Source organism: Platichthys flesus, chromosome 2 (assembly GCF_949316205.1).
Source record: "Platichthys flesus chromosome 2, fPlaFle2.1, whole genome shotgun sequence".
Taxonomy (NCBI): domain Eukaryota; kingdom Metazoa; phylum Chordata; class Actinopteri; order Pleuronectiformes; family Pleuronectidae; genus Platichthys; species Platichthys flesus.
Window position 1 is genome coordinate 26,191,598 of NC_084946.1, and position 23,213 is coordinate 26,214,810.

The 23,213-nt window shown below is 44.3% G+C and overlaps 1 protein-coding gene across 1 annotated transcript; it reads right to left on the reverse strand.

Moving 5' to 3' along the window:
* Positions 1-306: 306 nt before the first annotated feature.
* On the reverse strand, positions 307-21,534 carry il17rd (interleukin 17 receptor D). The gene is made up of 16 exons (XM_062408891.1): positions 21,415-21,534; positions 11,938-11,992; positions 9,106-9,228; positions 6,684-6,802; positions 6,463-6,583; positions 5,708-5,752; positions 5,473-5,624; positions 5,304-5,369; positions 5,095-5,149; positions 4,799-4,909; positions 4,267-4,451; positions 4,057-4,172; positions 3,150-3,401; positions 2,448-3,011; positions 1,632-1,906; positions 307-1,458 (listed from the first exon to the last, which is right to left on the reverse strand). The coding sequence occupies exons 1-16, from the start codon at positions 21,532-21,534 to the stop codon at positions 1,334-1,336; spliced, it is 2,484 nt and encodes an 827-aa protein (XP_062264875.1). The 3' UTR covers positions 307-1,333.
* Positions 21,535-23,213: the final 1,679 nt, after the last annotated feature.

Consider the following 23,213-nt stretch of genomic DNA (forward strand, 5'->3'; position numbering starts at 1 on the left):
TTCATAGCTCCCACACTGAAGAGCTGTCCGCTGCTCTTCATGTCAGACTCTCTGTGGCTTTCATTAGAAGAAACTCAAACTCGTTTGTCAGCTTGAGCCCAACCAGAGATAATAACGAGCCATAAAACATTATAGATACTTATTCACTGAGTGTTCGTGGCTTTAATTACTCACAACTACATTTAGCTTCCTGCAAAGGTTACCTAAGACTCTTAAACTCTAAAGAGACACTGAGGAACAACAACGATAAGGTTTCATTAGATGGATTTATTTATTCTCTACATTAAGGTACTATAAAACAGTACATGTACATAGAAAATGTAGAAAAATAGGAAAATAACAGTCTAACTATACAAAAAGACACATTTCCAAGAAAAAAAATTACTGTATAATAAAAAAATACAAATAATATTTACAAGTAGGAAATACTGAATGTTCCATGAGAATGAAACAAGAGCTGCTGATGAACCAGATGCTTTGATTTTCAGCAGCAACAGAAAAACTTTCTGAAACTTTAACTCCAGATGAGAGAAGTGAACAGACGGCTGATCAGGACAGAAAAATGTGATGGGACAGATGATTTTACATGAAGAGTTAGGAATTATTAAATAAGAATCTTCATGGTTAATCAAAAAATACTTTCGAATAACTGTGTTGACCTTTTTAAAATCAAAATGATGACGTATTATCTCAAAGTTTTGATTTAAAACTCGATCATTTCTGTCTCGATCTGGCAGGAATGTTGTTTTTACAGTGGTTTCGTTTTGTGAAGCCCTCGTTCTGTCGGGTCCCTGCAGCAAATGCTAGAAAACAATTAGAAAGCTTGAAGACGTATAGATCTATAAATGCAATACTTTACAATATGTGACCACAGTATTCAGTATATAATGTTGTAGGAGGGGCTTCCACCTGCCGAAGGAGTTTGAGGAGCATCTGACTTTGAGGATTAAAAAGTGTTTTGTCATGTAAGCAGGTTTTTGAAGATTTGATTGATCAAAGTTTCTGTGTTTAAAACATTAAAACCAATAATGCTGTTAAAACATATCAGAGGAAAAACTCCTATTGATAAAATGTTCTATTGCAAACTGAATTCCACTCTGTAACGTATATTGACCACACTCAAATAAAAAGGTTCATTAGATGTGACGGCATTCAATGAAGAATATGTGGTCCCCCGACCCTACGATGAAAGAACAGGAGGAACTCCAAATGGCCTTTAAATTATTCCAGATTTTGTTTCCATGATGATCAGATGACAGCTCTTAGGTGAAAGGGTTCAAGTCTGAGACCAACAGGGAGCGGGTCCTCTTGTGATTGGCCGGGAGGCGTCCCCCTACAGTGAGGCCACAGGAGCGAGTCCCTCACTGTGCTCCAGGTGGTGGTGGTGGTGCAGCTCCGCTTTACACACTGTGGCCGTGCTGCAGTGGAGCGACGTGGGGACCGACGGCTCCTCGTCACCTGGAAGATCCAAATGAATGATTAAAACTATAAATTAAAAGAAAACACAGAAACAACCAAAAACATATTGATTATTAGGTGAAATAATCTGTAGGTGCAAGTCGGCCAACAGGGCTCTAATGATGATGTTTTAAATGGAGTGAGTTTCTACTCGTCATGGCCGCCGGCCTTACCCAGGCCCGAAGAGGATGATTCACTGTCGGCTACGGAGGAGGAGTCGGCCTGGTCATGTGACAGTCCCTCCATCAGGGGAATGGACAGCTCCGACGAAGGGACCGACGAATCGTAGATGCCGGAATCCCGAGGAGGGGGGAGCTCTGGAGGGGTGGGGTGGCCTTCTTCTTCTTCCTGGGTGGAGCCAGGAAACAGCCCCTCCTGCAGGATGGACGGAGCAGAGGAGGAGGTGGAGGAGTCTTCAGGGGAAAGTCCAGAAACTCCAGAGCTGGACCTGAAGGAGAGGAAGAGCAGCAGCCGTCAGACTGACAATGTCTTGGACTTCCTGCCGTGGAGTCAAAAGCAGCAGTCGTTTAACTGTTGGGTGGGGGGGGAATGAACTCCGGATAATCTCCTGAAACGTTCCTGAGGAGCGGCGTGTGAGAACAGTGTGAAAAGTAAGAAACACAAAAAGAACACGAATATCTCAGGATGAAGAAGAGAAGACGTCAACTTGGAAAGATGAGATTCTGGACTTTTTGTTTGTGTTTTGTAAAGAAAAACACTTCATGAAGATATGTGTTGTGTCCTCCCTGCTGCTCCACCCATCACCTGATGCTGTGAATGCAGAATCTCTGGTTGCATTCTTCACATGTGATGCTAAACTGAGGTGAAACTATTGTGTGGACATTATACAGAGTTTAGTCTGAAACCTGCTGAACAGACAAATGTGAAAACTGCCTCAAGTTTCATTGGAGAAAAACTGAGAACTTCCAAAATGTGTCCCTGAGAACTTAACCCTTAATGCTCAAAGGAGGTATTTATCTTTTCTTTACCTTGAAGTGTGTCCCAGCAGGGAACCAGAGCAGTGTGGCAGACCTGGACTGGGACAGAGACCAGGACTGGGGCAAAGACCAGGACTAGGACTAGGACTGGAGCTGAGATTGAGACTGGGACTGGAGCCAGGAGCCAGCAGGAGCATGTTCCTTTTCGGGACTCCATTCCTGCCCCCGAGCGGCGGCGTCCTCACCACCACCTCATTCAGCACCAAACCGGAGTCAAACCTCCGCTCGGGCGGCGGCGAGGAGGAGGAGGAGGAGGAGCAGGGAGTCTTTGGAGGACTGGGACCCGGGACAGTGGGGAGAGGAGAATGTTTGGGAGAGGCTCCAGAGGAGGCAGAGGAGGCCGCGGCAGGAGCCAGCTGCTTCTCGAACCAGTCGGGGTTCTGGCTGATGTGCTGGTGCATGTTGCAGATGGAGACGTAGAGCGAGCGTCCAGACTTGCTCCTGAAGTAGTTCCTCCTGGAGACGTTGACCGGCTGCTGCTCCCGGTCGGTCAGGCTGGACTGACTGGAGTGGAGGCGACTGAAGAGCTGAGGCAGCTGGTCCATCAGCTTGAACCTGAAGGAACAGCAAACAGGAAGTTTCACTGCATCAGGTGACTGAGCGTAGAACAATCTTAAAGATGTGTATAAACAAAACCATCAGTGGATTATAGTTGTATATATTATGTTCATTTGTCCACAGGTCTGTATTTACCTGGGAGCCAGACTCAACATGGTGGGGATGTCGTTTTCTGTGGAGTAGTCGAAGTACACCGCCATGTAGCGGTTCAGCTCCTGAGCCCCCCCGCCTTCACTCTGCTTCGCCATGCGCAGCTTTTCGGCGACCATGGCCACGCCCACCGTGAACAGGTCACTGCCAGATCCACAGATCGGGGCGCTGCTGCTAATGTTGGTGCGGCGACTCACCGGCGTCTTCCCTCTGCGACTCTTCTTCTCTACATAGTATCTGCAGAAAGGGAACAGAGCGGATTAGAACCAAACGTGTGAGGGAAGAGGGACGATGGTTGGTTCAATGATTCAGGAGAAGAATTATTGATCTGTGGATCTGTTCTTTCCTTTTTTAATATGGGATAAGTGGTTTTCCAACATTCACTCTAGATAACATCCAGAAAAAAAATAAAATAAGAGATTGTCCAGTTCAAAGCCCTGAGATATTTGTGTCCATGTTTTTTTTAAAAGTGTTAACAACACAACCTGCTGGCTGGGAATGTTCCAGATTTTACTTTGACATTTCCTGGAAAATTTGAGCAACTGTCTCTGAACTTTTAGTTTGTGAACACACAGAGAGTTAACTTAAATAAAAATAAGAACGGGAGAAAAGGGACAAAGCAAGAGAAAAACAAGGAAAGAATGAAGGAGGGAAAAGGGAAGGTAACAATGGATGGACAGAATATTTTAAAAAGGGGAGGGGCTTAGGACATGTGATCAAGCAATATAAAATAGGTGCGACGCATCCAAATATAAACTTATACTTCATCTTATAGTGAGAGAAGCTGCTGAGTATCTAATGTCTAATTGAAATGTTGATTGTAAAGCAGTAAAACATTAATCTAGCACCATCTAGTGGTCGTGGCTTCACTGTGTGGACCTCAGGGACGTACCGGAGGCCTTTGGAGCAGACGGTGATGATGTAGTTGGCGTCGTTCAGCTGGCGGCTGAGCCACGACATCTGACCCTCTTTACACATCTCCAGATGTTCCCACAGGTCCAGCACAACCTGAACACACAGGGGGAACCACCAACAGTCAAACTGGGAACCATTCTTACGTTGGTTTCCCTCTAGGTGTCGGTGTTGAGCTTCGCTGTCTCACCTCACAGTTGCAGAAGTCCTGCAGGAAGTAGGCGAAGCTCTGGATGACGCTGGTGTGCTTGGGACAGTCTCTGTTGGAGTAGCAGATGAAGACTTTGGGTCGAGGCCACGGCCGCTCCGGGTTCAACGCCGCGCTCTGATTGGACGACTCGCTGCTCTCCTCGTCCAGCTGGCTGTAGATGTTTTCTGACAGAAGAAGATGAAACGATGAGGCGGATTGATCAGAGCACTGTTAGGTCTGTAAACATGTTCAACTAACACAGCGTCAGGGAATTAAGATATTAACAAAGACTTTTCATAATCTATTAATCTGTATATTATTTCACTGATCAATCATTTGTTCAATACGATGTCAGAATAGGGAAAATAATAAATTCCGTCTTTCAATCAATCAATTAAGCCAATCACTGTCGGAAAACTCTATTAAAACCAATTCAGATTAAGAGACACATGCACAGCAGAGCAATCAATAACAGAAAAGACAATAATCAAAAGATAATTGAGTGTATATAAATCCAAACACATATTCTCACCCTGCTGTTTCTTGCGACACATGACAGTGAAGAGGGTGGCGAAGGCCGACATCAAGACCAGAGGCACCGTGATGGCCATGGCACGGATAGGCCCCGCCCAGGCGGAGTGGGCTGGAGGACAAAACAAACACACCCGGCGTGAGACAATAAAATTCAGTTGTTAAAAGCAAAAGTAGGAAAGTGAACACGCTGAAACATATTCTGCCTTCAGACATTCACTGGACTCCAGATGTTTTCCTCAAGTTATTCAAAGTGGCTGCATGTAGAGAACATTCTGTGTAACGTCTGTGTCTCACCCTGGCTGACGTAGTACTGCGTCTGTCTCCTGGTCGTGTTCCCGTCGTCTCTCAGCTGACAGGAGAAGACAGACATCAATAAACCAAAAGGAGAGGGAGGAACAGAGGAAATAAATCAGTGTGTGAACAGAAACATCATGATAAGTCTCACGATCGAGCTGTTGAACGTGTGTGTGGATGAAGCTCTGTGCCGTGCTGCGTTCACTGACCTCTACAGTGTAGGTTCCTGGAGTGACGTTCTGGAGAATACATGTAGTTCTGAGCTGGTTCACGTCCTGCACAGAGTTAACAGAGCACTTAGACTCCGGGAAACTTAACAGAGAGTATTATACTTCATCTATCATATATTTTAACGTCCAAATGTAAATGTGGCCTCACTGGTTTGCAGCGCTGCAGCCTGAAAGGCCCGTCGTGCCTCAGCTTGTAGTACAGGTTGTAGAAGTGGAAGCCGAAGGAGGCCGGAGCCTGGTCGAAGGCCACGTGCAGGTTGGAGCCCAGCTGAGACACGTTCAGGGTCTTCGGCTTCCAGACTAGACGAGCACAAAACAAACGATTAGAACAACGAAAACCGGCCCTTCCTCTGTGTACATGTGGAACTGGTGAGAGGACTTACATGGTTTGCAGACTAAGTTGTCTGATCCCAGGAGGACTTCACACGCTGTGACACACACAAACAGTCGTCTTAGATATAAGTTATATATATAGATAGAACACATTTTATTATATTATACTGCATTACATTGCATATTGCAATCCGACACTGTTCACTGTCTTGCATCTTGCATTTCACTTTTTACTTCACTTTTTATATCTTTTATCTATTATATATATATATATTTATTTAGATATGTTTATGTCTATATAAATGTTACTATGTATAAATATTAGAAAAAGGTAGTAAATAAGAAGTAAATAGTTAGTAAATAAATATATATTGTTTATTTTTATTGCTCTTCTTATGTGTGTCGTATTTATTGTGTTTTTATGTTTTTATGTTTCTACGTTCATTGTATGCACCAATAACCAGAGCAAATTATTTGTAAGTGTAAACCTACTTGGCATTAAAAACTTTCTGATTCTAATTCTGAAGTTAACAGAGAAACATCCAGGCTTTGTTAAGCTCATCTTGTGAGTTAGTGACCCGTCAGTGAATGGACTGAACTTCAGTAAAAACAGGCTGACAAGACTATCAGATTATTTATGCTACCAGTATGTGCACAGAGCTAAACTCGACATAATCTGGGTCATTCTTTTTCTTGTATATTTCAATTCCCTCTCACTGTCGGTCTGTGATTATCTATCACGTGTTAAATCAATGAATCTGCAAAGGACTCGATCTCGTCAGGATCTGGGCGGATCTGGACTCACAGTTGGTCCTGAGGAATGATGGAGGGAAGAAACTCTCGTTCATCAGAGTCGGGAAAGGAACAACACGAACCATGTAGTCGGTGTCGAAAGTCAAACCGCCGAACGGCTGACTGCTCAGCTTCTGGAGGGGGGGGGGGGGGGGGGGATACAAATAAATGATCAGTTAACGAGAAAACAAGCTTTATCTAAATTTCGTTTGTGATCAGGTGTTTTCTTCTCACCGTGCTCTTGTGAGAGAAGTTGAGTTGTCGTGGATCTTTGAGGATGAGATGTTGACACTGTTTCCCTTCTGGATTCTTGTCCTCCAGATAAACTCTGAAGCCTTTAATGTGTTCGATCCCTGAAGAGACAGAGACAGAGAGTTCAGCCTCCGACACAGGGACACCAGGGACACCGGGGGGGGCCTGCAGCGCCCTCCACTGGCAAGGGGCTGGAACTACAAAACAAAAACGCTGAGCGACTTCCTCGATTCCTTATCGCCTCCATTTATCTACTTTACTAAATCACTTGTTTGTTCCTGTCCTCACCCAATGCATCCTCTCCTTCCTTGCTTCCTTTCCTTCCTCTGTTGTTTCTCCTCTCTCATTTTCTATCCTCCTCTCTCATCACAAAACTACCTGTCCTCAATTCGTCTCCTTCTTCACTTCCCTCCCTGCCTTACTTTCTCCTTTCCCTCCCTTCTTTTTTTCCCACTCTTCTTCACAACTCTGCTTCATTTTTCTTTCCTCTTACCTGTCCTTGTTCCTTTTCCTCTTCCTCTTCCTATCTCCTCTCTGTCTTTCCTTTCGTTCCCTCCTCACTAAACTACCTCTCCTCGTCTCCTCTTCTTATGTAATTCCCTCCTTTCCTCACCTCGTGTCAACTATTTCTTTCCTTTGTCTCCTCTCCTCTTCGCCTCCCCCACCCTCATCCTCACTGATCCTAAAAGACACGTCTGTCCTGTAATTACACCTTTGTATCTACAGGACATGTTTTTCCTATTAGGGGTATACAGATAGTTGAAGAGAGAGAGAGAGAGAGAGAGAGAGAGAGAGAGAGCGAGAGCGAGAGCGAGAGAGAGAGAGAGAGAGAGAGAGAGGGAACAAAGGTAGGGATAGAGAGAGGGATGGTTGGAGAGAAAGAGAGAGGGATAGAGGGAGAGAGAAAGACAGAGAGAGAGGGACAGTGGGAGAGATGGGGATTGAGGAAGAGAGAGAGAGAAAGAGGGACTGAGGGAGGGAGGAAGAGAAAGAGAGAGGAAGCGAAAGAGAGATGAAGAGAAAGAGAGACCGAGAGAGAGAGAGAGAGAGAGAGAGAGATAGGGAGAGAGAGTGTATTCAGGAATCTGCCTCAAGACAGGAAAACCTGTTCTTCTGCTTGCTCACTCCCTCTCTCTCTCTGTCCCTCGCTCCCTCTCCCTCTACCTCTCTCTCTCTCTCTCTCTCTCTCTCTCTCTCGGATGTTTTGCATGTTAGCAGCAGCTGCAGTGACGCCAGTTTGCTGCTCAGGTTTTATATTTTTGTTCCTTCTCTTCAGAGCTGAGATCTTAATCCTCCGGCCCTGATTCAAAGTCTTTATGAGCCACAGGTGAAGAGGTGCAGATCCTCCACTGTGATACACACTAAAGTTCAAAAGCATAGACAACTTTTTACTGAGCTAAAACATCTTAACAACCTTTGCTGTGACATCTGCTGTTCCGGAGGATAAATCACAAGATCCTAGTGATTCCCGTCGCATAAAAGTGCAGAAAGTGATAAAACCATGGAAAGCAGCAAATCTTCATGTTGTTGAAGGTTGAACATGTAAATGTTGAGCTCTGTGGGCGATAAGACTAGAAATGTTCTGTATAAATAAAGAATTTGCTGTATTTACAGATCAGGGACAACACTCAATCAATGATAGACTGTAAAGGAAGATGGATGAAGCTAAATATCCCTGATACTCTGACTTCCTAGTTCAGCCAATGTCCCATCCACTGAAGTGGAGGAGGTGGGGTTTATGAGCTGTACTGCAGCCAGCCACCAGGGGGCCATCGAGACGCTTTTGGCTTCACTTTGGGGAGCCGTCCTGTCGTCCATCTTTACACCCACACAATGATATACTATGAATGTTTTTAAGAAGTGAATTTTGAGCAGACGTCTGATAATCATAGACTATATCTACGACCAGCTATGAAACCATCTTGTAGAGTAAAACACTTTCCCAGTTTGTTTTCAAACTTCCAGCAGTGGCACAGAGCAGAAGCTGTTCACACGAGACCTGGAACATTTGCGTGTCAGTGAGAAAACAACAGAGTGTATTGTCACAGCGAGAGGCAGCGAGGGAGGTTCACCTTACACCGAGCACATGCACCAACACACATTCCTTCACGGTCAAATCGTGGTATTGTTGTGTGTGATGTGATCCTCTCTCTTTCTCAGGCTGATCAAAGGGACACACACACACTCACACACACACAGCAGGCTAATCTTACAGATTTGAGCTCTTTGAAGGTTTTACTTTCCTGTTCCTCCTCCCTCACTTTTCCTCTTCCCTCTCTTAAACTTTCTCTCTGAAGAAACTTGTGAGCAGATGAATGGACACAGAGGGCGACAGGTCGACAGACAGGTACACAGACAGGGCGAGAGACAGGTCGACAGACAGGGCGAGAGACAGGTAAGTTACCTAATGGACTTGGAGACCAGTGGACCACCACAGCGGCCTGGTCGTCACAGGACAGGTGGCTGAAGGAGACGTTGGCGACCTCGTGGATGACATGTTTCCCCAGTGGGTAGTTAATTGAACAGTCTGAAGGGCGAGAGACGGAGAAAGAGAGATTAATAACTACAGTGCATGTGACAAAAAAAACATTATATATATTTCAACACTTTAAACCTGATCTCCCCGTGTTGCCATCAGCGTCTTTCTGTTCATTTCTCTCATTGTGTTAACGTGTTTGTGTACTCTGACACCTCCTCCTCCTCCTCCTCCTGTTCCTGACATTTCTCTTGTGAAAGACGAAGTTGGACGGGCGGAGGGAGAGGAGGAGGTAGAAGAAGAGCAGCCAGCCATGAACCGGGAGGGACCGGAGGAGAAAAGACGGACTTAGGATGCAGAAAGGAAAAGGGGCGTAGGCTCAGACACGACTGACTGCTCCTCCTTCCTACTGCCACATATTGACGGAGAAGACTGAGGCGGAGGAAGAGGAGGGGAGCTTAAAAAAGGATGGAGGTGATAGAGATGAGGTTAAAAGGGCATGGGATACACAAGGTCAATGCTCCTTTTCCTCTGGCCTCCTCGTCCTCCTCAAAGCGGGGTCATGTTCAGGGCTCAAGGAGAAGGTCGCGGCTGGTCGCTCCTCTTCCTCCTCCCTGGCATCATAAAGCTCCTCTATAGGATGTAAGGAGGAAGGAAAGGTCGCAGCTTAATTGTTAGTCCTCTTCCTCCGTCAATCCTCTTTGACCTCAGAGCTTCTTTGTAAGACAAATGACGGGAGGAAGAGGAGGATGAAAGAGGAGATAAGAGGAGAAGTTCACAGCTGGATGACGAGGAGAGAACCATCTCCTTCCATTTAAAGAAGCAGAAAAGGAGTTTGGAGCTTTCACACAACCTTCCTCCTCCTCTTCCTCTCCCTCTTTTCCAAAGCTCCCGAGAGTTGAGGACAAAGTAAAGACCGAGGAAGACAAAGAAAGTCTTCTTCTCTCCTGTGTCAAAAATCGAACAATGCATCTCTGCTGCTTTTTACCGGCCCCTTCAGGCCCCTCGTCCCAAACCCTCCTGCTGAGTTCATATCAGAAAACAGCTTCATAGAAATATAGAATTCCCCTGAATATATTATGGATATTAGTTATTCAGATCAGTCACTAGATAGTTTTGGTCTATACATTGGAGGTGCTTTGACTATAAAAAATACTCAATGTCTCCAGTCTTGTGTGTGTGAATATTTTCTGATCTCAACACATGTGACCAACTGGAGGTCAAAGGTCGCCCTGCTTTATTTTCTCCATGACATCACTGCAAACACAGTCCGAGTCCGAAGAAGGAAACTCGGACGCTCCTCCTCCTTCATCCTCTCATCCTCCTCCAGCTGGAGGTTCACAGGAAAGGAGGCAGTGAGGTGTGTCACACCCTCAACACACCCACACACACACGCACACCTCAGTACACACACACAATGAGACTGAGTCCGATTGTCATGCTAAAACACCTCCGTGCTTCACTTTGGCTTAAACCTTGCGGGTCTAAAAACTTTTTCTATTTCCTCAGTTTTTAAAGAGGATCCATCATCATGACCTTCTGACCCCTGACCTCCACATCGTCAGGGACATAATATGTATAAAGATCAGATTCAAGGAAAATTAATCCTATAAGCGTTTTTTTTAGATCAGAAAACAATCACACTTCATAATAATAAACTGCTTCTTTTGTTTAACATTACTGATTTGTCCATGAATGTGTTGGTTATAATTCCATCAACCAAACATTCGCCAGTTAATTCTCCAGTTAGTTACTCATTTAGTCTCTGAAATATGAAAAATGCAAACTCCCTGAACAACAAGGGGTCGAGTCTCCTGTCTCTTGTGACCAGAGGTGCTCATGTGTCTGTCATGTTTATAAATGAAGAAGTTTTCACGCTGCAGAGACAAAAAACAATATTTCTTTGGTAACTTTTGATTGAAAAATTACAGAATGAATCATTTAAGATGACTTCCTCGTTTTTCTGTGACCAATTGTTGTCCCTCTTAATGAAACTCTCGTCCTCTACGAGTATTAATGCTAAGACAAGACAGACATGTTGTTTTCATATTTACAGACATGAGCGAGGGTTTATTCTTTTCATCGATCACTTTGAAGGAACGTAAATCATTTAATTTCCAAAAATGTGAAACTGCTCCTTTTAGATAAAAATAAAAAACAGCGGCCCTGACTCCCTTTCTCTCCTAAAGTGGACTAAAACTATTTATATAGTTTAATATGAGGACTGCTTGAAAACTGGGACACACACACACACACACACACACACACACACACACACACACACACACACACACACACACACACACACGCACACACACACACACACACACACACAAAAAGGAACTTCTCGCTCATGGTCACGGACAAAGGGCAGGAGGGAGGGATCGGCCACGGCTCAGGAACTTGACTTTTACAGAATAAAGAACAAAAGAGGAGGAAGATGGTGGAGGAGGAGGAGGAGCAGGAGGAGGAGGAGGAGGGGGGGGGGAGAAGGAGGAGGAGGAGGAAGAGGAGGAGGAGGAGCAGGGTCTGATGAGGATTTCCATCCCTGGTATGTTGGGATCTGATCAGATATTAGCAATGAAAATGTTCTGACGCTGTATCACCTTAATGTTGGACATGAAGAGGGATCGACTCACTATTCCCAACAACACTGAAGACCAGCTCAATGTAGAAACAGGATCATCACATGATTTAATACCAAAGTGCGACTGGATTCCAGCTCCTGAACGTTCAATGTAAGAAACTGTTGAAACTCACTCTCAGCTCTGAAGGTGACGGCCAACCTGCGACCTCCATCTGCACCCGACTGCACCTGAGAGAGAGAAGATCACATGACATTAAAGAAAAGACCTTGATGTCTGTTAGTTTAATCAGAGACCTAACTTTGTTAAAACACTTTGTGGGCTCTGTGTTTTAATCACATGGACTAAAGGGATGTTTCTGATTAAACCTGCTGCAGCGAAACTGACTCAGGTTCCAAATGACGTCACCGGCACAAGATGGCGGCGCTCGTATCCAAGATGTTTTGGCTTCATTCTTGCAAAGTGGGACATCTTTATTTACGGTCTCTGGTCCCAGCAAATGGTTTCAAGTTACTGCTTGTAATAAAAGCAGTAACTTGAAAATGTCCCTTTTAGTTCCTGGTGCTTTGGGACTTTGACTGTAACGAGACACCAGGCTCGAGCGGGCGGTGTCAGACCTGGAACTCTCCCTCCAAGCTCCACCCGGCAGCTCTATCCAACACAAAGGGCAGCAGATAGAGCAGCGCATGATGAGCACTGAGATAAGCAGAGCTACAGTTACCCAGAATCCCCCTCTCTGCAACCCAGGACACAGACGCTGATCCTCATAAGGTTGGAGCAGAGCAGAGCGGTTTTATAGGTTTGACCTTGTTTTCCTGTGCAACACACATACACACACACGCACACACACACGCACACACTTGAAGTTGTTACAGAGGTGTCAGACTGTGGTGACACACAACAACCACATGCACACACCTGAAATCAATCAGACAGACCCCCTACTGTGTGTGCGTGTGTGTGTGTGTTACAGAAGGTGTGCCATGCTTGTTAGCAGCCAATGTACCTCAACAGCCCATCCACACACATACGTTTGTAATTATATCCTCGTGAAGACCTTCATTGACACAATACGTCCCCCGGCCCTTAAAACGAACACTTGCATCGACCATAAACCAGAAGTAAAGCATCAAACGTCCCTTTGAAGAAGTGAGGACAGAGGGAAATGTCCTTAGAAAGACAGAAACACACACACGTCTATCCTGTCGCTATTAATTATATATTTAGTTTCGGCTGCCGACCTTTGACCTTTCCAGGTTTACACGCTGCTGTGACCACACATGTCCTGCTGGCAGCATGAAATGGGAGGCTAATTAAAAAAATCACAAAAAAATAGCAGACTTCCTGACTGGTTGCACTGGGAAGAAAGTACCATGCCCCGGGAAACACTGGTTCTTAGAATGTGGGAGAAAACCAGAGTATCTGGGGATCCAACACTTGATCCAACTGCACTGAACTCCGGATAATCTCCTAAAGTCACCAGTAGGGGGCGTGTGTGAACACAGCGAGTGGGCGTGTAGACAACGTTCCTAACACGCAATCGACGCAAAACTGAAAAAGAAAAAACAGGAATACAAGTATCTATGACATAGGGATTTACTGTACAGCTCCGGAGTAAGTTTTTGTATTTTATCCATCAACTTATTTATGAATTGTTAAATAAACGAGCCAATCGTTGCATCTCTCGCTGCGACTGTCTCCAGGTTAAAAGTAGAAATACGTTGTTCACGTGACAAACTCAACTACCAGGTATGTGCTCTTGCTTGTATCTGATTGGCCGCTGCTTCCATAGCTCACCCATGTTCCCCTTTGTGTTGTGGACGACACTTTGTTTGTTGGAATCCTTTGTGTCTGGAGCCGGGCTGCATCACTACACTACCGGGCCGTCATTCTAACTAATGAGAGATCTGCATTTTGCTCCACACATGCTGTTGTCAGTTTACATCTGTACATTCCAACAGAACAGAGGCTGTTACCAAACATGTCTAATGACGACAAAGTGACAACAGAAGCCACCCTACACTATCTCACAGTGTCAGACACGATAGCTCCGAATTGAAAACCACGAGAAAAACCTTCACACTTTACAACTGACAATTCCTCAAATATAAAGACAGAGAAAAATACTTGTCTTCCTTCCTGTGGCCAGGTGTTTCTCACTAGTAATAATCATTATAACCCCCCCCCACCTCCAACACACACACACAGACACACACCCTGGGGCCAGAGCAAACTGAGTCACATCATCAAACAACTCACAAGGAAGGAAGATAAAAACCAAACTAAGATAATAAAAGAACAGCTCATTATTCGTAATAAAAAAAAGAGCAGAGGAGCAGCTGTTGGAGGTCAAACAGTCCAGAGACACATGCCGAGTGTTTGGAGAAAGGTTGCAGGTTTGACTCTGTGCTTCAACTCAAACATTAAGAATCACAAGTGAATTTCTAATATAAAAACACAAGAAGTTTCAGCATGAAAAGAACAGAATTCCCCTTTGGAAAACCCCCACTCACAAACACACACACACACATACGCACACACATGCACACACATGCACACAATCAGCTCCTGCTCTAATCAGGCCGGCTCAGTTAGCTGAACATCAACAGTAATTAATCACAGTGCGGGAGAGGAGGATGCAAGGAGGAAGGAAAGATCGCCAGAAAAAGGGAGGAGGACGGGAGACGTAATCAGCGGGCCTGCAGGGAAGGAAGGTGGGAAGGAAGAACGAGAAAAGGAAGGAGGGAAGGGGAGAAGGAGGAATCTGATTAAACAGGAACTCCTTCAATTACAGCTTTCAAGGTTCATGTAGCAGATCTGTCCTCTGCCTGGTCTTGTTTGGGGCCAACAGAGCAGTTCCAGATGTGGGAAACAGAACATGGGACACACTCCCTGTTGACCTCTAATCAACAGACTCTCGTGAGCTGAGCTACAGACGATGAGAAGAGTTCTGCTCGGAGATCCAGGACCACAGCTGGGTCATGAGCTCCATTACTCTGTCTGTACAGAATGAGCAGCCGTCAGGACGCGAAGATTCATAATCTGAACTTATTAATTCATCAGAAAGGTTCAGAGTATTGTCCTAACACAAAGTTCTTCAACGGTTGCTTGTATTTAGAAAAACTTCTAAGACTAAAACGTCTAAGAGTGAAGTGTTATTAAAAGTTAGGGTTGATCATTTTTTTCTAAAACACTTTCTTATTAGTTGAATTTCTCTTCACGTTTCAAAAGCCATCAATAAATTAAATTGTCTGTGGCACTCACGGGACTAAACAACACAACTATTCATTCTGAACCAAATGATTGGCTGCTTCACCCGTCTGTCACTAAAGCTGCTTTCAGACTGAACTCCTCAGCTCTTCTGTATTTTCTCAAGAGGAGGTGCATGTGCGTATATCTCTCTTTATCATTTGCTCTATTAAAGAAAAGAAGCAGCCTGTGTGTGGCTGTGCCCGGGCATCACACATTAGAGCTGCAGCAACACAATCGTTAGTAGACTTAGTAGAACAGCACAAAGAACCGAACACACAACACTGTGTGGTTGTGTGTTCGGTTGATGAGGGTCTTGTTCCTGCAAAGGCCTCAGGGCTCAAAACTCAGCTCTGTTCCCCTAATGTCTTCCTGTTTCCTACAAACACACACACACACCCCCTCCCCACACACACACACACACACAAAAACACTACCATATGGGACAACTTGACTGCACCGGACATCTACAGTATGTGTGTGCTTTAAAAGGAGCATTAACTTGCCAGTGCAACACTAGAGCTGTTTAGGGGATATATACTGTATAGCCATTATTCTGTTAAACCATTCTGAAACTGTGGTGGTGGCACAAATACAGTGTGTATACAGTGAATGTAGGTCAAAGGTTATCCAATGCATGCCGTTGTGTCAGAGACAAAGTAAATAAATACAAAGAAACACAGAGGAGCTTCTCCCGGGAAGAACAAGTAAAACCAGACAAACACTGTTACAGCCTAAATTACCTCCTTCTGTGGATTTACAGAGTGAAGTCAGCTCCCATTAAACTGGATGAAAGGATTGCATTGGCTTTTATAATGGATTTTAGTTTGAGTGCGAGCGTTGACGTATCCATCGTGCTTTTTAATTAATTAATAATTATGATTTAAACGACCTGACGAGAAGGTGACACCAGAACAAACTGAGTGAAAACACAGCTTTGTCAAAAACTGTGCAACTTCCCGATTCAACTGCTGCTGCTGCTCAGGCCTCATGGAATCATAAACATTGAACTGGAAGAGCAGTAGTCTTCTTTTTACTGGTTCGGGGTTCCAGTGTGGACAGCAGGTCGAGGTACGCCTCGTCCCTGTGTGCTGCAGATCCATAAATCATCAGGTGCTGATGGTGAAAACAGACACAGTGATGACACACGGAGAAGAGCTCTTCAACATGTGAGCCTGAGAGGACCATCCATCCCACAGCGGATATGAGATTCCCAGTGTTTACACCAGTTCACTCACAATGATTCTCTGGATAACTTAGTCTCAAATTCAGTACAAACCTTTCTCCCCTCAAACATTAGAATTTCCTGTTCTATTAAAACAAACACAATGGTAATATATAAAAAAAAAATCATGGTTCAAGAAATAAATGTGTGTGTGTGTGAGTGTGTTTGTGTGTGTGTGAGTGTGTGTGCACGTTCGGGAGCAGCCAACCAGAGATTTCCCACCACAGGAACAAAACCTGCAGCTTCCTCCTCGTGCATGACTGCTCCTGAATGACCCCCCACACCACTCCTCTTCATCCCAGCTCCTCCTCCTCCTCCCCCTCACCCAGGAAGAGCCACCCCACTCCTGCTGTGCCAGTTTGTCTTTTAAAAGACTCCCTCCTCCTCCTCCTCACCGAGAGCGAGGACGAGGACAAACTGTGATTGCTCTGAAAAGACAGAAGCTGACGTCAGGCGCCTGACGACACTGAACATGTGCAGAGTGTGCGAGGGACTCGAACCTGTGGACACAAACTGAAAAGAGTACGACTTCCCGGACGAGCCACAACAATGAAACCCGCTCCCCTTCATCCAGAACCGAGAATCAGCCCAGCCAAGCAAAGAGTAAATATATGAAGCAGTGAGAAGCTGACGGTGTAACCCCAACTTCCAACAACTGTTTGATTTATATGTTGATTTAAAACTGCTGCTACAATCATGAATCCTAATAAACACTGTGTAAAAAAAAACATGTTTCACAAATCTGCTTTGGAACAGGAATAGTCCTTCTTTAGTTTTGCTCTGATATAATCTTGTTCATGATGTATTATCTTATATTCTATCTCATTTAACCGGTTTCATTTTTATATCTTGTCTTTTTATTCATGGCTATATTGCTTGCACAATTTATAAATGAGGTTATAGGACAAAAATAAATTAATTAAAATGGTTCTTCTCTTGTTTTTCACCTGAAAATGTAATGTAAATAATAAACGTTGCAAATAAATAGACTAAAAGCTGATACCTTACTTAGACAAATAATTTTTTATTTACCAGAGAAGAGGCTGTCCAATGTTTTCTGAATCTGAGCAGATGTTCAAGAGCTTTGTCTGAATAAAATTAGAATCTAGCAAAAATATGAATTAAATCAGGAACTGAGTTTCTCAACCTCACCACATTTTCAAAGCCAATTTTAAGTATTTGACTGTTCAGGTGGATGTGCTGCAACACGTGGGCGCGTCAACACATCAGACACACACACACACACACACACACACACACACACACACACACACACACACACACACACACACACACACACACACACACACACACACACACACACACACACACACACACACACACACACACACACACACACACACACACACACACACACACACACACACACACACACACACACACACACACGTGCCAGTTTTGTGCAACGTGACATAAATACCAGCCCGTTCAGAGCTTAATATGCAAATTACAGGAAGTGTCAGGCTTCAACGTTTTCTTTGAATGTGTCCTGGCCTGTTTAAGACAAATGACTCGTTTCCACTTCCTACCACTTTAAAGAAATGAAGCCAAATCTTCCCGGTCATGTGTGCTGCCATCTTGCACTGGTGACGTCGTCTGTAGCTAGAGTCTGCGAAGAAGTGGAGACGCTGTATTCACACGCTCGACCAATCACGTGTCAACGTTTTACCACATTTTTAAAACAATCAATCTCAGCTTCTCTTCTGGGGAGCCCTTCCAGTTTTTCGTTAAGTATTAAGTGAAGTATCTTCTGTACGTCTCCAAGTACTCTGCCTTACACATTCTCAGTCTGTCCATTAATGGAAAAATCTGTTTCCTTATTTTTGGTGCCGAGCCGAGAATCTCATTCCCAAGAAAACCCGGAGAGGATAAAGACATGTTTAGTTTTTTATGGAGGAGGTGAAGGTCAAGCATCGACCCTTCATCCTCTGCCTGATCCAGTCCCCAGAAAACCAGAACACCACACGTGTTTCGCATCGAACGCCCAACCAGCCGTGACGCCCTCTGAGGCCTCCTGATGCCAAGAACACATTGGAGCCCCAGAGGATGATGGGATACGTGACATGGTTACACAGTGGAAACCTGCGTTGACAAGCGAGGGGAGGGGGAGAGAGAAAGAAGGATGAGGAACAGAGAGCGGAACAGAGAGAGAGGAGGAAGCTGAATTATTTCCTGGTGTGTCTTCCTCCGCTGAGACCGATGTGATGACTTCAACAGATGTGTTGAACCAGAAAGAGAGAGAGAGAGAGAGAGAGAAGCATCTCAATCATCAGTGTGGCCTCCTGCCTCGGCCTGAAACATCCAGTGAAGAAGAAAGTTTCCTTTAAGTGCTTCAGTGACTCTGAAGAAACCTGATTGTTTGTCCATTTGGACACTTGAAGGGGAATTCCATAGGTTCTCCACACGAAGGTCTTTCAGGTGTGGAGGAGAACTCTGTGTGGAGGAGTGGAGGAGGCCAGTAGTGGCTCCAGAGGGAACTCACTGAAGTCTGATAAAGTGATCAAGGGACTCGAGTGCAGCATCGGTTTGATCCCAAGACTACACGTTAGAAAATGAAAGAACTCTGGCGGGTTTCGAGTTAGAAGGAAGTGAGGTTACCAGACCTCTGAAGCCCGATCCTCATCCCCGCTCGAGGCAACATCTCAATGCTTCTAACATAACACACACCACACATCTCCAACTGGGCTGCCAGGGGCCGAGCGTCCTCATTACTAATGTTACCACCCAGCCAATGGCGGTGCGAGAGGGGACATGTGTCACCGGCACATCAGACCAACGTTTTAGAGACATTTTAGAATTTAAAGTCAAAGTCACGGCCACAGCGGGATCTGAACCAAGGACATTCTTGCTAACCTTTGAACCACTGTGCAGCCCTGACAAAAAACACAATAGATAGATCAACACTTCAATGATCCCTATCCCTGCTTTAACAGTTTAATCTTCCTCGAGCCAAAGAATGTTTAGAACAAAAGACTTAATTGATTAATTGCCGATCAAAATAGCCAACGGACTAACCAGTTAATCAACTAATTATCTCAGAGGAACATACCTGACCCCGACCTTTCAAACACAACGCACACATGGGGAACTGGCAAAGCATTTATGTGACACACACGCACAAACACACGCGCACACACACACACAGCTCTAATAACTTCACACCTGTAGAATAGCAAGTCCTCGCACCCCCGTCAAGCAGCCTTTGAAGTGTGCGTTTCTGAAAAGAGAGGGGAAGCAGGGAGAGAGAGGGGGAGGTGTGTGTGTGTGTGTGTGTGTGTGTGTGCGTGTGGTAGGGGGGTGGTGGAAGGGGAGGGTCGCAGGAAGGAATGTTTCTTCAGAGTAAACAGTGTGAAGCTTCCTGTAGAAAACACTTCAAAGCCAGGGAGAGGAAACTAGGATAACACACACACACACACACGCACACACACACACACACACACACAGGTAGGAGTCATCTATCAACACAGGAAAATTAAAACCTGTAGAGAGTGTGCGCTCTCACTCACACGATCAGATACTTCTACTTTCCATGACACAAACATGAAAAAGAATATCACATCACACACTTTATAAACACATCTGTCTCACACACAGACACACACACACACACACACACACAGTTTTCATACAATCTCTAAAGGTTTGTCTTTGTTCTTATTTTGACCATTAATTGACCAACAGATTCATTTGAGTATTGATTAATGTTTCGGTATTTTCAAACTCTGAGAAGCAGAAACTCGTGGAAACACACATTCTCAAACTCCATTTGTATCAGTACCTACACAACCTGGATGCAAAACTACACAAACAACAAACATTCAGTCAACTGCTCTAAAGCGGAAGCTGGGATGTGGACCCAGGAGCCACCAGGGATGAAACACAGCACATCGAGAACCTGTGTGTTCCGAAGCCTGTTCAAAGTGCAGCACAGATCAAAAGCTGCTTCATTCATGTTCAGGAACAAAAGCTGCTGTGAGGTTGTGACACAGAACAATGTGGAGGTGGCGGGTCAGGTCGTTACCTCCGACAGGGAGGTTTCCCCTCGGCCTGTTTGGTGGTGGATTGGTTTTTAATCAAGATTACACAAAAACTACAGAACGGATTTCCATGCACCTTGGTGGATTGAGGGGATACGGGTCATGGGAGAAGCCAGGACCTTTGAGCCGATCTGGATCAGGAGGAAGATCCAGCTATTTGTTTTCATCTACCTCAGAATTTGTGAGATATCTATAGACATTTTTCTATAGATATATTCCTGTTTTTATCTACAAACACAATAATAAGTCATTTCATTTACAAACTGTAATTCACCTAAATCTCAAAATCAACAGAACGAAATGGAATCTGTGTATTTTTAACCATTGATTTTCTGGTTCTCTTTGGGCTACATGAAGTTTGATATTGTAATTATATATAAATATATATGATTTCTTAGTATATTTATTGCAATTTCTCTCTCCTTTAATTGTGCTTCGGCACTGTTACTTTAATTCTGTTTTTCTATTATTGCTGTAACAAGTGAATTTTCCCATTGTGTGGATAAATAAAGAAATCTAATCTTATCTAATTATATGTCAGATTATATCATTGTGATGTTTCCAAAAAAAACAAAACACAATCATTGACCTTAGGAAGTCATCTTTAAAAATCTGCATAGATCTGATACATATCATTCAAATGTTCGTTAGGTTTAGTTTGTGCCTTGTCTGTTCAGAAGGTAATGGTTCTAAACTGTGAGGTTTTATTGTATATAAATCCTGCACCATGTGTTATATGTGAGACACATTTAAGGAAAACACTTGCTTTGATAAAAACTGATGAAAAGTTGCTTTTCAAACGTCTGCGAACTTAGAAATGAGAACTTTTTAAATTGGAGTCTGGTCCGTGCGTAAAACGTGAGCTCCAGCTCCGCGCAGGTGAGGAAGGTATCGACAGGGACGCTCCTCACAGCAAAGTTAAGATTAAACTAACAAACTGAAGATTAAACTAAACCCAACTTTCACACACCAGTTTATCTCCAGTACAACTGAGGTGAAACCAGCAGAAAGCCACCGAGCAGCAGGAACCTGGAGAATTTGAGGAGGATCGACCCAGGATCAGCTATACGCTTCGTGTCGTTACATCTACACGATGGAAGTAAAGTTTAGAGTTCTCTACCTTGAAGCCACATTTCTCCTGGTTCGGGTTCCTGGTTCCTGAGGTCGTAGATCCACCAGGAACATATAAGAGCAGAAAGAAGCCGGAGAGAGAGATGAAGAAAGTGCGAGGAGCCGCCATTCCTCCCTCAAGTCTGAGCAACTCTGAGAGGTGGAGGAGGAGGAGGAGACGAGGAGGTGTGTGTGAGAGAGAGAGAGAGAGAGAGAGAGAGAGAGAGAGAGAGAGAGAGAGAGAGAATGTGTGTGTGTCTGTATGCGTGCGTGTGCGTGCGTGCGATCTTTACAGTGGCGGATCTAGGATTTCTCTAATTCAGGGGCCATGAAGGGGCCACAATTTACAAAGAAGGGGGAATTACATATCAAACACCCAAGCACTGTTCCTGATTCAGTCTAAAGCTGTTTCCAGACACGACCTGTGCACTTTTCAGAAGTTTAGAAAAAAAAAAAATTCTACACAACATGAAATATTTGTTGTTAGCATTCATAAGAAAAGATATGATAAACTTTGTTGATCCCACACTGGGGAAATTGATTTGTTGCAGTGGCTGATAGAATTACGTCAACAAGAGAATAAAATAAGCAATAAAATAGTCAAATAAAAAATAGTCAGTGATTAGTAGTTTTAAAAGACTACTGACAGGACAGGAGCACTTCAAGGGCCAATCAGATGTCAGCAAGGGGTCAGTTCTTGACTCTAATTGATTTATTGTCAGATAATCTGAGTCGGTGAAAATCATCAGACAAATACATGAAAACAATTCTATAAAATAGTTCACAAGCCATAGGTTGCAAAAGGCTCAATAGGATTTTTGTATTTTTTTTGTGAATATAATTCTCCCCTCAAAAAAGGAGAGAGAATATATATTTAAAAAGTTTCTGTCCATCCCCTCTTGTCAGGACTGCACTACTACAACGTCTGTATGACGCCCTCTTGTGGCCAAAGGTTAGTACAAATGCTTGCCGTCAATAAACTGCATCACAAAATACTTTGAATACAATATATTTATAATAACATATATTTGGCCTGTCCCCCCTACAGAGAAAGTAATTTGAACTTGTTACAGCTGAAACAATCAGTCCATTAATCAGATAGATAAATCATCTTTAAACCAGTATTCCCATCCATATATCTTTGTCTTTAATTAAAGTAAACTGATATTGAGTCAAACCGTTTCCTTTCAGACTCCTGGTCGGACAAAACAAGTATTTTCTTAAATCGGTCACGATCAGCTCCGGGACATTGTGATGGACATATTTCAGATTTACGTTGAAAAGCCTTTATCTCGATGGAGCTGTGAACAGACCTGCTCCCTGACGTCTGGATTCACTGACCTGTTGCTATGAAAACTGTACGATTTCTTGCTTGGTCCAAAAGTTCCAGATGTAACAACTGTGTTAAATAAGTGGACTTTCCATAACCCTGTTGACCCTGATAGCTGCTGGTCCCACAACACACTCTTCACTAGCACATGCGCGATCTCCGAGGAGGAGCAGATGCACAATATCCCCGAGATGATGCACCTTATCATCAATTACGCCTACACCCACTCTGTTCCCGTGACAGAGGATCATGTGGTGGAGGTCCTGGCAGCTGCAGACCACTTCTCGGTATCAGGGACGGTTCAGGCCTTCTGCCTCTTCCCAGAGGAACAGCTGTGTCTGAGGAAGTGCAGGACTTGTACCACCGCCCTGAGCTGAATCCGTCTTTCCCCACATACTGTCCCACTCTGAGGAGACAGCTTCTGTATCACAGACCTTCCTGGAGTGTGGAACATGAAGGTAGAGTCTTTGAGGACGTCC